A 17,608-nucleotide genomic window follows, 5' to 3' on the forward strand; every position below is an offset into this window, starting at 1 on the left:
AGGAAAGATCACTCTCAGAGCTAAGAGGGGGAAATAACTGTATTTTCTTTTCAATTTTCTATGATGAGACAGTAATTCTGACAGCAAATTAGATGATAAAAAAAACAATCACACAGTTAGAGTTTGGTTTAAAAATGCAAATAAAAGAACAAGGGGAGGAGACCTGTTCACAGAAGACTACGATGAACTGCTCCTCCAGCCTACCTCAAGGTATGCTGCTCAGGCATGGTTCTGGGCCAGGCTCTTTCCCCAGGCAGCAGTCTCCTGCCTGTCTGAGGACAGACACCAGCCCAGCCTTGGATTACCGCGGAGGCTACGACACAGATGGCATAAGGTGTTGCACACTCAGCAGAACTGCAGCCCGATGGCTTGTTCTGGGGCTGCGCTGCATGTCCCGCTTAAATCTAATGCCAAAGATGTTCAAAACCTGCTGCCAGCTCCATGTCGGACTTCCCTCTCCTGCATCAGGTCTGATTAGCGGGTACCCAAGAGGCTGTCTCAGTCTCACCATGCTGGAGAAATCTTGCAGTGGGGAAATGATGTAGCATGACTTGGAGGAGCTCCGGGCACTTAATCGGTGTGAAACCGGGGCTCTTCGGAGAGGTGCTGAATATCTGCTGATTTTGGAGTGCTTATTGATGATTTTTTTTGTAACATGCCACTGTTCTCTAGCCGGTCTGCAACAGTTGTCCTCAGGTGTCCAGATGCGGGGTTGCAGGTGAAGACTACAAGCAGGCAGAAGCAAGCTTTGGGAGCAGCGTTTGTCACATCCTGGGTTGCAGGGGACAACGCATGCATCAGAAGTGTGCCCAGGCCTGTCCCCACTGCCCACGCCAAAGTCCTCCAAGGCATGAGGCATGGTAAGAAAGCCAAACTGATCAGCTGCAGTGCGTGGGGACAGGGGACATCCACAGGCTACATGCTCACTGTCCTCCCGCAGCTCACCTCAGGACCTCTTCCCCACCTGCGCCTCTGACGCTCACGGTGCATTCAGCACTGGGGATGACCTACACGCATTTCACCAGGCACAACCACCTACTCGCCCACCGGCCGAAGACTCTTTGCAGGAACTTCCTTGGCCCTGCTGGAACTGCTGGCAGGCTTATCAGTGAATTTTGGGGAGCCAGGATTTTACCTGCTGTGCCTGGGGTCACAGAACACCCCAATCTGCTCCTCTTGCAACTCTTAGCTTTGCCCCTCACCTGCTGCCACTCCCTGACTTCAGGACCTGTTCCAGCGCACTGGGAAAGCAAAGGGAGTCTTTTACTCCCAGCATGGGCTGCGAGTCTTGGCAGACTCTCTTCTGCTTTCTAGTACTGCTTACGACTCACTTTGTCCTCCCAGCTCTGCCAGTGTTTGCCTGCAGACGCCAGCCCAGGGAAGCAAGAGGCTCCGCATGCGCAGATCTCAGCTCTCCGGGAGGAGCTGTGAGCGCAGATAAATCAGCTACCACCTCTCTGAGGCAGGATTGTGCCCCACTGTCTGCAACACAGGGCGGACATGAACAGAGCTCTTACCACTGTTAGTAAGGTGGAAAGCAAGTAAGGAGGGCGTTACAAGCAGTTGGGTTTCGGGATGGGGCAGCAGGGAAAGCAAATGCAAGTCCAGCAGCTGCCACAGCACCCTTCTGTGTGGGAGGCTTGCTGGCTCTGCCAACTGTCTCTTGAGTTTGGGGCAGTTCGAAGTGCTGCGAATAATGTTTCCAAAAGGTCTCATGTGCCTGACAAACACCTACAGATTTTATTAATGCCTTTTTGGCTTGCAGATCACTTAGTTGCTTTAGGAAACATTATTCTCAACTCACCGGCTGTGGATGGAGCTGGGAAGATCTGCAGTTTGGGGAACCCAGGAGAAGTTCACCAAACTCGAGAGAACCCATGTCAAATGACTTTGCTCAGCAGAAAGCTGGGCCTTCATGGCCATGAATTCAAGTGACCTCTATTAAAACCTATCTTGACCCCCTTTATAATATTCTTACTCCCTGAAGAGTCCTACTGGCTGGAGCCCAGCTCCAAATCCCTGCCTTGTCAGGCCAGGCACAGAGACATCATGCCTCCAGCTCTCACTAGTGCCGTCACAACACAAAAGCACACCACCAAAGACCCGGGGCACTGCAACTCAACCCTTGGGCATGCTACCATGATCCCCTGTGGCTCCAGCCTGGGACATGCTCTCCCAGCACCAAGCCAGCACAAACCCGTTGAGAAATGACCTAGTGGTCACTGCCTCAACCCATCATGGTGATGAAGACAGACTCTCCTCCCCCACCCACTCCCCCACTTCATCAGTGAAAAAGCAAGTAGTAGTAAATAATGTGCTGGAGAGCTTTCCCTCTCCATCCCTCCTCCCCAGAGCAGCAGCCCAAACCCAGAAGCAGCCACACAGCCTCTCTGCAGGAACAGAGATGCCAGGGGCTGGCTCCAGCCAGCTGCCCCCCCAAGGAAGGAGACCAGGGCTGGAAGACACGAGAGGGCCTTGTTCAGCTCTGAGAATCATTCTTAAAAACAAATACTGGAAACCCTAGCAGTAAAGCAAGGGGCTACCCCAGCTGGATTTGTCAACTAGAGACCTCCCAGCAACACTTACTCAGAGAGGAAAAAGTAGCTGGCAGGGCACTAATGACTATTTTCCATGTAATTTTAAATCTAGTTCCATTTCTTTTTCTGTTTGGGGGTTGTTTTTTTTCCTTCTCCTTTCCACTCATTGGGTTTCTAATCCTGGTAATCTTTCTCTATGGCTCCTGTGCGTGTGTGTAAGTGTGTGTGTGGCAGAGGCAGTGGGGGTCAGGCACTTAGACACATTTAGCAAAGCCAACAGAGTCGTTATCACGGTCAAAGACGGTGTAGTAGGGACCAATGAAGACATCTCCCAGGATCCAGAGTGGGCCCCCAGGTGGTGGGACATCCAGGCCTGAAAAGCCACTCAGGCAGATGGTCTCTCCCTGCACAGAAACCTAGAGAAGAGCGAGAGCTTCAGTCCGTGGAGGTCCTCCCCTTCCCTCAGCCTCAGCAATAGCACCTGCCAACAGCGGCTGCACTTCAGCCTCTCCCAGCCTGAGATTCACAGCTTGCAAAAGTAACTCCCACAGCTCCAAACCCAGGGCCCCCTCCCAGAGCCCTTACGCAGCAAAGCACCAAGTAAAGTCGTACGTGCTCATAAACCACCCAGCCCAGGCAGCTCTGAATTAGAGCCATTATTGGAATTCTGCACAAGATGGTCCTTGAAAGTTGACTTTGGTGGCTTAAATGCCAGGCTGGTGCCCTCTGCTATGACAAGGCTGGCCTCACGACACCAGAGTCCAGCAGAAAACAGCTAAATGTTTGTAGAAAGCAATGCAACAGCCTGCCTGCCCTTTCTCTTCCACCCTGCTATCCCTCATGAGCATCATGCAGGGGGTCTCATTCCACCAAAGTCCTGGAGAGGTTGTCTGGGTCCATCAGCCAGTACCACCACCCCGTCACCCTGACCTTTCAGAGTTTCCCCCAGGTGCCAGCTCCAGCCTTGCTTTTGCTGCTCCTGCATTTTGGATTTCATGGTTGAGGTTTGAGTGGAGAAGGCAAAAGTTAGACCTTGAGCGAGAAGCCTAGGGCTGGCAAAAGCTGCCTGGACGCACCTTGAAGACGTACTGCTCTCCGGTGAGCTGGTAGGGCTTCCCTCCTAGAGTTAGCGTGACAACAGGCAGAGATGACACCTTATCGCACGGGATCACATACTGAAACAGACACAGCAAAGGCTTTACACAGCAGCTCCCATGCCTTTGGCAAAGGACACGGTCTGCTCTGGGCACAGCCATGCCTTAGCTGCAGTTTTCTCTCAGACCTGCTCACGTCAAGGTGCAGAAGAGGCTCGAGCTGGGGTAAGCAAGCTGCTCCCTTGCTCAGGGCTGCAAGCTGAGGGGCCAGAGGGTTTCAGGGACAGGAATGGAGCTAAAGGATGCTGAGTCCAGCTTTTGGCTCTGTTGAGCCCCAGGACACAGCACCTGACTCAGCAGGGCTAGGGTCTTTGCCACAGGAGGGGGAGACACAGCTTGATACAGCCTAGAGATACAGGCAGGGATGCAGGGTGTGACGAATGGACAAAGCTGGTTTAATCAATGCTGGTGAGTCTTGGGGAGGGTGGCAGGTCTAAGCTAGTTGTTGCTGCAGCATGGGGTCTCCCCACACTGCAGAAAAACCCTACAAGTGATCATGCCTCTCTGATGTGGGAGGGGTTTCAGAGCAGAGCATCCTTCCTAGAGTGTCCTTAAAGTCTCTGTTCCTCCACAATTTCAGGGAGGAGAGATGACCTTGTGAGATTAGCTAAAACGGTTAAAAGCTTGGCAAGGAAGGGTTGTCATTTGCATTAAATATATTTATATTAAAGTGCCTCTGGACTCACATCAATGTGAATCCTTGGCCTCAGCTGCAACTTGCAGCTTTTCTCCTCCGCCTCCCAGAGACAGGTGGCAGAGATGACCCAAAGTTCACAGGCCTGTGCCCTCTATCAAGAGCATGAGTAGGGTGTCAAATGCTACCTGGGATCAAAAGACAGAGGGGTCTCTGCTATGCTCAGGGCTTTTCCAGGAGCACAGGCTGGGAATGGAGAACAGAGGGAGTGGAAGACTGAGGTCTCTAGAAGCATCCAGGTGCAAAGCAGGGCATCGAGCACAGATGCTGTGATGGCCATGGACTCCTGCAATGGCCATGGACTCCTGCTTTCCCAGCCCAGCCTCACCTGGCCTTTGATGAGCGGTTTTGCACCGATGGCTGTCTGCAGCTCCTTCACTTCCTTGGTGGGGCCGGTGATGAGTGAGGTTCCTGTGTCCACAATGGCCTCACAGCCCCCTTTGCACAGAGTCAGCCCATTGGCAACATCCACCCTGGGGAGAGATGTCCAGACAGAAGACAACCCTTAGATGCCTCCCAGCAAAGGCTGTGGGGAGCAGCAGGTAAAGAGCTGAAGATGGCTGAGCCTGGGCTATACATAGGCATGAGAGGGAGGGCTGCAACAGATGCCCAGGAAGGACAGGTACTCAGAAATCCCGATGCAGCACCAACAGTGCACAGACTGCCTGGTTCCCCGCAAGGACTGCTGCCTGCTAAACACCTGTAACAGGTATGCAGAGCAAGCTAAAGGTGATGCATTATGGACTCGTATGACCTCTGCTACTGCAAAAAAACAAAGGGTTAAAGGGGCGGTGTCACGGCTGAGGGGGTCATGGGCAACGGAAGGGTTCATGTACATCAAAGAGGCAAGACAGGAGCTGCTTAGCTTCCTCACCTGCATGGTGCTTCACAGCAGTGCAGACAGATAAAGACTTCCAGCCAAGGGTCTGCCAAGCTTTGCGAACATGGCAGGGCTGGGGGAAGAGGAGAACTGAAACCCTGCGCTGGGGAGGGATGCGATCCCTTGGGAAAGGACACACTCTGATCACAGGCCGCTTTTAAGTTCCCATCACGTGGGAGAGCTCAGAATAGACTGCAGGGCTGGCGGACAGCAGCTCAGCCCGCTCTCTTCCCCACTGCCTCCAACAATGTGTGCTGATTGCTGTGCCGTGCCCTTCAGTCAAGGGCTGGCTTCCTGGGGCCTCATCCTGCTCCTCCAGAGCTGCGTGCCAGTGAGCCACACGGCTCAGGCCTCACCAAGAGCTGAGCAAAGCCAGGGTTTAATCCATGGGGCTCGCCTGCCTGCAAGGACAGCATGCTGGTGCTTTTCCCCACTTTGCAAGGGTGCAGCAGGCATTTTCAAAGGCCAAGAGGAAAGGATTTTGCAGAACATCTCCTGCTGTTTTCTGTCTCTCCTCCCCTTTCAGCATCAAATGACCCAGCCTTAAGGTCTGTGTTCAGCTATGGGGCTCCTAACATAAGGAGGACAAGGACCTGCTGGAGCAGGTCCAGAGGAGGGCCACAAAAACGATCAGAGGGCTGGAGCACCTCTCCTATGAGGAAAGGCTGACAGACTTGGGGCTGTTCAGCCTGGAGAAGACCTTATTGTGGCCTTCAAGTACATGATGGGGGCCTACAAGAAAGCTGGAGAGGGACTTTATACAAGGGCACGTAGTGATAGGACAAGGGGTAAAGACTTTAAACTCAAAAAGCATAGATTCAGACTAGATAAGGAAGAAATTCTTTACTATAAAGGTGGTGAGGCACTGGAACAGCTTGCCCAGAGAAGCTGTAGCTGCCCCCTCCCTGGAAGTGTTCAAGGCCAGACTGAATGGGGCTTTGAGCAACCTGGTCTAGTGGAAGATGTCCCTGCCCATGGCAGGGGGTTGGAACCAGATGATCTTTAAGGTCCCTTCCAACCCAAACCATTCTATGACTCCATGATTTTAATCTACTCTTTTTTTTGTCTGGATGTGTTACGGCGATAGAGACGAATCCTTTCGGGGAGGGTCCCAGCCCAGCCCCAGGCATGAGCTGTCTGCACACACATAGTCAGATGGAGGAGCCACTTACGCATCCATGTGGACCTGCCAGTAGGCTTTGCGTGTGACATTGACCCAGCTGAAGTCACCACTGTAATACTTGGGGTCGGTCCCTCCCAGGAGCAGCTCACCACCAGGCTGAGCAGTGGGGTCTCTGAAAAAAACAACAACAAACCCACAGCTGTGAACATCAGAGGCAGGGTGAGAACATGCCCCTAAAACACACACTGAGGTGCTTGGGGGTGAAGCATGGCATTAACAGCACTGGAGACAGACAACTTACGTCGTACTATAACACATCAATATAATGACAAATAGTGTGAGATAGGCTGGGATGTAGAAATGGAAATATTTTGGGCCCAGCCAAAGCATCCTGCAGCTTTCTGCCTCATGCTTTTCCATGGACACCTTGAAAAACTCACTGCAGAGAAGGGGGACAGCAAAGCAGAACTGAGCACTGGTGCAGCGACCCTCTGAATAATCGGCTTGTAACAAGCACCCGTGCAGAGCGACACGGCTGGTGCAGTGTTAGGTTATCTGCACCCAACTCTGTGCCAGACAGCAGCCATGGAGCTGAATCCTCAAGGTTATCATCAGATAAGAGCTCGCGGCCGAGCAGATGGGAAGAAATATGGTGATGGGGGAGGGCTGGCGCTTGAGTGGCCAGGAGCAGCCCTCCCTGCCCTCCCCACTCTCCGTGTGCTACTTTTTGGGCTGAAGTAGTTCAGAGTCCCCCCTGGGGTACCAGGAGGGTGATGGGGTGTCCTAGGCAGAGCAGCAGCAGGTAGCAAGGAACTGGGAGCCACACAGGAGGATCTCCTGGGGGTGAGGGAGTGTTAGCCCCATCATTAGTGACAACTGGTGGGGGGCATGCTTGCCTGATGGTGGCCACACAGCTCACAGATTTTGGCAACAAACCAGGGCTGTGTTTAGCCCCCTAACGGGACGCAGCATGCAATCTCATGATCACAACCCTGTTTATTTTTATTCCTCTTTGCTCTGGAAAGATCCTGTCTCTTCATCAGTTAAGAAATCTGGCAGCAGATCAGTACAATGGCTGTATTTCTACTTCCGTTCTTACTTCAAAGAAGTAAACAGAAGCTATTTTGGGCCAACTGCTCCAGCAAGGAGACCTTGCTGAGGCCTCCCAACGGTGCTGGCCAGGGCATAAACCAGTACATGGCAAGAGGTGCTACTGGGAGACACAGGGAAATGCCCGGCTGGGCTCACCCGTGCAACAAGAGGTGCATTACCAAACCCAACACTACCTGTTCAGGTAGAAGGAGAAGATGTTTTTCTCGATCAGCTTCTGTTGCATGATGTTATCAAAGAAAGGGGTGACCTTGTCCACAGAGATCCTTGGGAATGCCATGCCCAGGATGCCATCAAATTTGGCAGCGATGAATGTGATGCCTGGCTGCTTCACAGCCTCCCCGAAGATCTGGTTCTTGATTTTCAAGTTACCGAGCTGAGGGGAGATGGGGAGGGAAGCAAAAAGCACACTGTAAGGAAAACTGACTCGGGAGGCCGGGGTGGAAACGGGATCTTGCTGAACATAGGCTGTCGAGCATCCCGCAAGGCGCTGCCACACTCCCACCTGGTTCCGCCCTTTCATTTGTAGGCAGCTACAGAAACCAGATACCCTAGTGCCACTGTCCTCGGGGCAGGCCACACTAGCTGCACAGTGGCACCTCCCAAGTCCCTACAAAGCCCAGCGTGCTCCTGCAGGCAGGAGCCCCTCTTTGCTCTTTGCCCACCTCACTCAACTTTCAGCCTCTTGCTGGCTCTCAGCACTTGGCCATGCCACTTTACAGCTCCTCCTCTTTGCACACAGGGTCCTATATCACTTTGTCCTCCCTACATCTCTTCCCTCGTTTCCTACTTCATCCTTTCCTCCCCGTCTGAAAAGCTCTTGTGCTACGCCTTTAATCCTCCTCCCCATTCTGGACATCTAAGTCATCTCCATGTCCTACCTCCTCAGGTGCTGCACCCATCCCTGGCTAGGAGCACAAATCCCTCTCGCCTCCGACAAAAACCCCTGCAATCTCCCTTACACAAGAAACATCCCCAGGATATTGCTGCATCTCCCAGCAGACCCACCAGACTGCAGAGACCTCACGTGGGAGGGGAGAAGACCCAGCCAGGAAAGTGAGGTTGAGCCCAAAGCACAAAAATAGAAAGCAGGACTGAAAATGCAAAGGTCACCTCTCTCGCCAGCCACAAGAAGGACTTGTGTTCCCCGCTGGAAAGCTGAAACGCTCCGCAAGGGCAGATCCTCAGAAAAAAATAGATCGCAGAAAACAGGACAGCTGTGCTGACAGGGAGTAGGATGTGTCTGCTGGCTCCTGGCTCTAACAGTTCAGGAGGCTTCCGAGCTTCTGGCTGACCGCAGGCAATTTCAGCATCCGTGCTAGGATGATTTCAGCCTCTCAGCCTCCAGCTAGCAGTCCTGCAGTGAACCGGGCTGCACTGAAAAGCTGACCTCTCCTACCTGATGGCAGATAACGATCCCTGTAAATTACTAATATCTCCCCGGGGTTAGACAGTGTGAGGCTGGGATGGGCAGAGTTGGCTTTAATGGTATCAGAAGCTTGTGCTAGGGAAGCGTGATCGAGCTTTGCAAAAGCTAAAAGCCACAGGGCAGGATGTGGGGCAAAACAGCTCAGAGCAACGCATCCGCTCGCCAGCACGTGGCGAGCACCCCAGTTGTATGCCACAGGTTTACAAAAGTCATTGCTCCACCACTCAGCACAGCTGGTCCTGCAGCAGCTCCCAAAGGTCAGCAAGGCTTCCACCAAAAATAAAAAAGCAACAGACTGATAAAACTGAGCACCAGGTTTGTTTGAATAGTGCCCTGGCTGCCCATCTCAAGAGGAAGGCAGATATCTGCCTGGTAGTGGGGTCTCAGCAGACCCTGCCCATGCTTGGTCCTCAGCAGGACTGAAACCCAAGAGCATCTCTAGCAGAGCACTGGCACCAAGCGACAGTCCTTCGACTCCATCCCTCAGCTGGCTCTCACCCAGACATGAAGCAACCAAAGAAATCATTATCAGTGCATGGCTGCATGGTGGCCACCCTCCAGTGCTTTGCAGACAGCCATAGGCACCCTGCAGCTTGCCCAGCCTCCTCATTAGCAGCCTCAGCTGAGTGGGCAAGCACCGGATGGCAAAGCCAGACTGGAGGCAAGGACCTCCACAGCACAGCTTGGCATTGGAGCTTGGGGCTCCCCTCTGCTGAGGCCCCTCCTCACCCCTCCCCTGTGCATCTCCTGCATGCTGTACCTGCACTGCAGCCCCAGGACAGACCTCATGCCCCACAGCCAGCGATGCTTCCTCTGCTGTCCTTGAAGGACAACCCAAGGTCAGACTGCGATAAAAGGCTGAGATGCCTGAGTAGCAGAGGGCTGGCTAAACCTGCTGCTCTTTGGAGAGCAAGCAGCTCCAAAGAGTGCGGTGCTACGAGGCATCATTCCTCCACTGAAGGAGAGAGCATGTTCAACATGAGCTTGTCACTCTGAAAAAAATTCAGGGCTGAGGAACTCCGGACCACCTGCCAACCAGTGCTTTACAGCCACATGTCAGTGCTACCACAGGCTGCTATGGCTGCTTTCACTCATCGGGATGGCTGGAGCTGATAGGGTCACTCTGAAGGCTGTTTCAGTGCCTATACTTCCAGACTACACCTGACTGGGAGCTTGCCTACAGGATGTTGTGCATCAGAGCAAGCATCTTGGTGTCCAAGCTGAAGGTCCCTGACCCTCCGAGTCACCCCTGAGCCTGCATACTGCAAGCGTGACACTGCTCAGGGTCCATGCAAGAGGTTTCTCTTGCTTCTTCCTAGACAGAAACCAAATGCTACAAGTTATGCTGGCTGCCAAGAGCCATCCCCGCTTCCTGAACAAGCTCAGGCACAAAATCCCTCCTCTGAGCTGCTGGGAAGTGGAGAGCTAATTAGCAAGCAGGCATTAGGGTGATAATTACAAACTAAAAAAAAGCTGCAATTTTCCTTCTGACTCACTTCAGCCCCTGCATTAAGCTACAGCACCTAAACCAGCCCACACTTTCACAGGACAATGGAGTTCGCTGTTCGCCTCACTGCCCCACTCAATTACTGCCAGGAACGCAGAGGCCTCCACCTGCTCTGTCTGTATTTTGCAAACCTAATGTGAGAGAATCCATTAACGCTATGTACATGGTGCCTTCATTTAGCAACAGCCACGGGAAGTCTCAGACGGGTGGCTTTTTTTTGCGTCAGGGTATTTCTAAGCGAACTGGGGGTGCAGGAAATAAACGGCATGAAACAAAACTGAAACGGTCCCGAAGCCTGGTGGGCTGCAGGAGGCAGAGAGCAAAACCAGAGATGCAAAGCTGCTGACACCCCCTGTGGTTCTCCCCCACAGACTTGTCTGCACTCCTTTCCAGGGTTCACCAAGCCCATTAAGAGCCCTCTCCCTCAAAGACAGTCCTGTACCCAGCCTGAGCTGCTGGCATCTTTGGATGCAGCACAGAGGCAATGGCTGGTAGTTCTAGGCTAGCCTGAAGTTTTCCTGGTATAAGGACGGGCTAAAGAGTGCTCCTTGTGCAAGCCATCCACCTCCGCTCCTCTTGGGTATTTCTCTTTTGATCCCGATGAAATCGGTAAGCCAATACTGTTCAGCTGAACCTAACACAGAAAACCCCAAATCCCTAGATTTATGTGCTTATTCAAAACTTTTGCTTTGTCTCCACCCCCCGACCCCCCTCCCCGAGCAAACATGCCCTCTTATCCCTGCCAGGAGACCAAGTAATCTGGGAGCACGTGTGCCGCTGACGTTTGGTAGCTGGCAAACTGTCACGAGCATCTGTACTGGGGAGGCAGTCGTGAAAGCCACCCACCCTTCACAGGACAGAAAGCTCAGCCTTTGCTTGCCGAAAAGGAAGTGAGGGGAAGCAACCACCAGCAGCCCAGCTATCTCAAGCTGGGCCCTGAACACGGCTGGGGATCCCAGCCAGAGGTTACACAGCCTTTGCAAACATAAGAACCAGTTCTCAGCACCAGACCAGGATGGGGCTGGGAAGAGCCCATTCCTGGCCAGCATTTGGGCAGCTGCCCGTGTGGACGTCCACTACCGCGTGGATACTGGCCAGGAACAAGCTGGGCACCACCAGCAGCCTGTGTGGTGGTGCTGGAGCGCGCTTGGGCTGGGAAATTTCTGGGGTCAGGAGGAAGAGGCATGGAAGGATGTCCAGAGACTGCATTCGCAGAGCGCCACGCTTGCAGTCCATGCTCCTAGCCTGCTGACCTGCTGATTATGTACCTTCCCCCTTCTCTGCCTGCCTTGGTCATTGTCACCTCATCAGTCATCATCACCACCTCGTTTCAAAGCACCTGGAGACACGGTGCTGAAGCATGCTTTATATGAGTACGACACTCAAGAAGGGAAGACCTATTGAAATCAAAGTGCTCTGCCGAAAGCGGGCTGGTGCAGCTCAGGGCAAGGGTGGTTGTTACTCACCGTGACAGTGTCCTGGCTGAGGTACCCAGAGAGGCTCCCTGTCCCATAATGGATGGCAAACTCGGTACCATTCTCCACATAGGTGCTGGATTTAGAGGCATCATACTTGTGGTGCAGCACTGCAGCAGAGGAGGGGGACACCCAACATTAGCGCTCCACGATACCTAGGGGTCCGCAATACCCAACCCCACGCCACTCGGCTTATCTGGACAAAAGGACACTCAACCACGTGAAGGGGGGTCTGAACCCAGCATTTGCCAAGCCCAGACTGCTTAACAAAGCACTTCCAGCATCTGGGGAATTAGGTGGGCAGATCCAATTTGGCTGTTAAATCGGATTTGGCCACTGGGTATTAAAAGCCTAGAGGCTACACGGATGGTGTGTCAGGGCACGTTAGACAGCAGCATGAAACGTATCCCCTGTGCCATGGGGAACCAGGGTAGCTTTACATATAGCCTGATCTCAGCATGAACGTTGTATAGATTTATCTGTTCTGTTTACTAAGACTAGCTGGAAATTTTTTTACATGGTCATTGTCTTTTGTGCCAAGAGGGCTCAAAATACTCTTATTTGCAGAGAAGGGTTTTCCCCTAGTCTAAGCTACTTTTCCCCTTGGAAGGGTTGGGAGCTGTAAGATATCCTTGGGTTTATGGCCAGGCAGATTCCTCCTCCGCAGATTCCTCCCGAGTCACGAGTTGGGCAGCAGTGTGTGGCAAGCTCAGCCAGTTTAGGTCCATGGCTGCTCGCTGAGCAGGGCAGACAACAGGCTGAGGACGAACCAGCTGAGCCCTGCGGAAACCGACATGCTATACAGGGACTTTCCCAGCTGGGCTGTCTGGATCCCAGCCGGGCAGGAGGTTTAGGCTCATTGCGTACTCATAAAACAAGCCCTTTGGCCCCAGCACCACCGGCACCACTGCCTTGAGAAACCAGCTCCCAGCTACAGATCAGGAACCCCAGAGACAGACCAGGTCTGGGCCTCACCACCCTACCAGTGTCCTAAATCTCATTTCACATGTGCAAAAACAAGGTCTGTCTCCTCACTGGGCACTACAGGGGCATACAAGGAGTCCAAATTTCCTCCCTACCCCCAACGAGCACTGTGGGCCACCTTTCACAGTTACATTTGTTGGCTCCACAGATTGCTGTTTTGCTTAAGCAGCACAGCTGGTGGCTTTTAAGCAGCATTTTGCCATAGCCATGTTTGACACCTTCCGCTGTGGAGGTTTATTGCATAGGAATGCTACAGAGCAAAAAAAACTTGGAGTCTGTAAAACTTTCTCACCTCGTCATACCTACCTGGCTCTTGTTAATTATAAATCCATAAACATGCACGCACATGCTCCATGCAGCAATGAACTAGAAACTAGGACAGCTTGTATCAGATCTGGCAAGAGGCTGGTGTTTTTTTTTTTCACCTTACGCAATGGGGCAACAGCAGCATTGGTCTATAATCTGGGGAGAAACATCACAACCTGTGATGCTGCTCCCCAGCTGCAGGAGCAAGGCTGTTGGGGAAGGTTTGAAGCTGTGCGTGGGCAACATGCACAGGAAAAAACAGGAAGGGAGTAACAAAGGATGGATGCAGGAGGTTGGGATCCTACTTCCAGCTCTGACTCTGCAGAGCCCATCAGCCTCTGGCAAGCCTGTTCACACTGGTGTCTCAGTTTCTCCTCTTGCAATGCCAGGATCTGCATTTTGCAGGGAAGGAGAAGCTGTTGAGCCATGGCTGGCACCGGTGACACTTACGGCAGGCAATGTCCAGCAGGTGACAGTGCACAGATGGCACCCAGAGGTTGGAGGACCCAGTGTCGAAGACCACGGTGAACTTCTGTGGGGGGGTCCCGATGCCGATCTCGCCATAATACTGGGCCTGCAAAGCAGGAGAAGGAAGCCATAAGCAGACACAGACGGCTAAAAGTAGGCATTAAAGATCAAAAAAAATCTCTTAGGATTGAAAAAGGGACCAGCTTCTTATCTAGACACTACCCTCCTCTTGTTTTTGGCAGTGACGGGCTTCCAGCCTTCGCCCTCTGGAATGGAGGCTTCCCTTCAGTGTTCACACCTCATTACAGTGGGTGCAAAAAAGATAAACTGGGGAGAAGTGGGATGGGTGCTTGCCAGGGAGGACTGTTGGGGCAGGGAGACAGGGCAGAAGGTCTGCATGCCAGCACACAGTTCACTATAGGGAAGAGAAAAAAAGCTGGAAGCCAAGCAAAACACCTGCATTATTGAAAAGCTGAAACTGGCTGGGAACCTGCTTTGCTGGCGGGTTTGCAGGGGAACTGTGGGTTGCAGCGAGCAGCAGCTCTGCCCACCGTGGGAGGAGGTACAGCTGCTGGGGCTTTCAGAGTAGGCTGGCAAGCCCCTGGGGTGGGGACAAATAAAATGCTCCGTTGTGAGCATCAGCAGACTTTGCAGGAGCTGCAGGGAGAAAAGGGCATCAGCAGCACTGCCAGAGAGGGATTTAGGCCTGCAGGGTGAGAGTTTGGGAGAAGTCCCTGTAGTGCAGGTATCCGATGGATACCCCTCTGCTCTGCAAGTGCATTTCTACTGGGACTGCAAGAAACCTGGGTGGCTGAGATGTTTTCAGGGCATCCCTCTATGAGGGGGATGAATGGGGAATGCTTGGCAGAGCCCAGATGGACCCATTTTTTTCCCCAGCCCTCCCAGAAGGGCAGAGAGCCATGACATGCCTGGCAAGCAGCTGGATCAGGGCCCCGGAGAGAAGGCTGCTTCCAAGGGAAGTCTGCCTGTGGCCTTTACAAACCCACCCTGTACTTAAGGGGGGGGTGGGGTGGGAACAGGATTATCAAAGCTGCTCACCTCCTGCACACTTAGTTTGCAGGGGCTGCTCACTGAGTAATTAATAATCCATTGCAATTAGCCATAATAGGGAGGCACCACTTGCTTCCAGTGATTCTGTAATTATTGCTGGGGCTTGAAAATTAGACCCCAGTACAGGGGGCCCTGTACATCACATACACAGTCCCACAAGGGGTCCCAGGGACTGGTGGGCACCATACAGGGCGGTCTAGGGGACATTGTGCCTTTCATCCCAACACAGCAAGAGTGTTTTCAGCCAGGCTAGGAGATACCAGCAGTCCCTTATCTCCCACCACAGGCTGGGCTGCTCCCCCTGCGACAACGGAGCAGAATCCTTCCCCAAGCGGTGGCCTGAGCTGCGGTTGCAAGAGACAATGCTGTGGTGCAACTGCTAGCGCCTTGGCTTTCAACACCACCAACTAAAACACGGGCAGCCCGTCCCATCACTGTCCCAGTAGGACAGTGCTGGCTGGGTGACAAGAGCCCCTGGAGAAAGGGAGCAGGGGGGAATATCCTGAATTAATGCTCAAATATCCAGCACCAGCTTTATTCTGCCAGCCAGTGCTTGAATCCCACCTCCCGAGAGCCACGAGGACACCCGGTGGGGAACCCAGAAATAGGAAACTCCACACGTGCCCAGCAGCTGGGCAAGGGCAAACCTCACATTCTTTATCTGGCTTCTCCTTTTATTGCTGCTTCCACCACAAGGGTCCCTTTGCTCCCTAAGCTGTCCAGAAGAAGGTGGAGGTGCAGGGTGGCTTTTCCCAAGGCCGTGCAGAAGATGAAGGATAGCGAGAGGAAGGGTCCTGTATCCCAGTACCATAGCAAGCTGGTGTCCAGCCAGAGCCCTCTCCTCCTGCCCTACGCTCGCTCTTTTATGCTGCAGCACCCCAAGGAGTGAAGCATGAAATTTATGCCCCTGTCTTGCAGAAAGTAGAGACCAAACATGCCAGATGATGCTAGGAAGGACTGCAAGTGAGTGGACCCCTGTTTGTGATCATTAATTAGTGACACAGGGGAAAAGAAACAGGTCACAGAAGTTGCAAGGCTCCTGCTTGGGTGGCAGTGGATTGCTTATTGTTATTATTATAATTATTAGTACCAGTATTTTTAGTTTAGCGATGATGGGAAGCAACTTTCGGCAACCACCCACCAAGCCATTGGGAGTGCATGAATCATGAATCTCTCCTACAGGATCAACATCTCTCCCCCCTTCACCTTCCTGCCTGCAGTGGGACAGCAAGGCTGGCAGAGCCCCCACCCCCAGAAGCGACAGCCGCCCAGCCAGCATCGCGCTGGGGTCTGCCACCGTGGGGGAGTTACTCACGTCCATGTAGTTCTTCAGGATCTCCGGGGTGGGCTCGGCCAGGTCGGCGAAGCCCAGCTTGAACTTGAGGAGCTGAGTGAGGGCATTCATGTCCGGAATCTCGCTGCCCACCTCGCTCAGCACCCGCCGCATGGAGGGGAACTTGGTCAGGGGGATCCTGCGAGGGGAGGACGAACACCCACCTGTTAATGGGGGTGGGGGGGTCCCCCTGGGGAGGGGGGCAGCGCAGCTCCGCCGAAACCGGGGGCCCCGCCAGGGCAGGCTGCGAGAGGCTTGGGCTCCCCGTGCCAAACCCCTCTTGGCACTGCTCCCAAAGCCGGAGGATTGAGGGGGGGGGGTGTGCAGGTGGCCTCCAAAGGTCACCGGGAATAGGGGAAGCCGTAGCGAGACCCCCTCACGGGCAGGGCATCAGCCCCGAACCCCCATGTGGGGGGGTCTCAGCCCTTCTCCCCTCTGCTGTCGCGGGGTGGGGAGAACCGGGGGTGCACGTCCCACGCGTGTCCCCCCGCCCGGGGGGCTCAGCCCAGCCCCCCCGGCTCACCTGATGAGGGCCGCGCACGGCCCCGCCAGGGCGAGGAGCAGCAGGAGGAGGCGGCCGCGGGCCCTCATGGCGGCGGTAGCGGCGCTGGGGGTGCCGGGGGGGGTCCCGCCCCGCTTTTGTAGGAGCGGCCGCGGCTCTCGGGCGCTCCGGCGTCAGCTGACGGCCTGCGGCGGCGCGCGGCCGCGTCACGTGAGGGCGGGCGGGGCGGGGCCGGCCGGGGGTGCCGCCCCCCCGCCCCCCCCGGTGCCCGGGCGCGACCCTCGGCCCGTGACTCAGCCTGCGGGAGCGGGCAGTCACGGGGCCTTCCCGTTCGGCGGCCGGGGGGGTGGCTGTTCTTAGTTGTTCTTTTTTCTGCTCTTTCCAGGTTTCCTGGTTCTTCTCTCGTGGCTGGGGAGGGGGCGGGGGGACGCAGCCCGCCGGCAGCCAGCTCGCCCGCCCCGGCCGCCCGCCCGCTGGCACCGGAGGGGTTGAGCCGGGCAGCCGGGCCCACGGGGACGGCCGCAGCGCCCCGGGCCCAGGGCACCCCCGGTCTGGGGCGCTTATCCCTCCGGGCTGGGGTCTGCTGGGGGAGACAGGCACGGCGCGCACCGTGGCTGGTTTGGGAGGGCCGGGGCGGGGGGCCAGGCCGGGTGCCCCTCCTCGGAGAGCCACCGGGCCCACGCTGGGCCAGCTGCAGCCGCTGAGGGTCCGTGGCGGGGGGCAGCGGCCGCCAGCAGCCCCCGAGGTCCCCCCACTGCAGGGTGCAGGGCCGAGCACCGAGGGGTGCCGGGACGGGCCCTTGGCCGCCCCGCTGGCCTGGGAGGCGGCGGACGGGGCTAATCTCTGCCCCGTGTGCCCCGACCGAGCTCTCACAGCCACGAGACCAACCGGGGAAAGAAAAATAAATAAAATCGGATTTACAGACGCTTTCCCTTCCAAGTCCTGAGGGCTAGGGCTGTTTGTTTTCTGCTCCTGCTCATGCCCAGCCACGGGGACAGGAGAGCAGCGGTCCGTGGGACGAGCTGGGTGCTGCTG

At 54.8% G+C, this 17,608-nt stretch overlaps 1 protein-coding gene across 1 annotated transcript; it reads right to left on the reverse strand.

Moving 5' to 3' along the window:
- Positions 1-21: 21 nt before the first annotated feature.
- On the reverse strand, positions 22-16,772 carry CTSD (cathepsin D). The gene is made up of 9 exons (XM_075426483.1): positions 16,595-16,772; positions 16,054-16,210; positions 13,650-13,773; positions 11,901-12,019; positions 7,675-7,874; positions 6,438-6,560; positions 4,714-4,858; positions 3,614-3,712; positions 22-2,953 (listed from the first exon to the last, which is right to left on the reverse strand). Exons 1-9 carry the CDS (start codon positions 16,660-16,662, stop codon positions 2,792-2,794), a joined length of 1,197 nt encoding a protein of 398 aa, XP_075282598.1. The 5' UTR covers positions 16,663-16,772; the 3' UTR covers positions 22-2,791.
- Between the last annotated feature and the right edge of the window lie 836 nt (positions 16,773-17,608).

The sequence above is a fragment of the Opisthocomus hoazin genome, chromosome 7 (assembly GCF_030867145.1).
Source record: "Opisthocomus hoazin isolate bOpiHoa1 chromosome 7, bOpiHoa1.hap1, whole genome shotgun sequence".
Lineage (NCBI taxonomy): Eukaryota > Metazoa > Chordata > Aves > Opisthocomiformes > Opisthocomidae > Opisthocomus > Opisthocomus hoazin.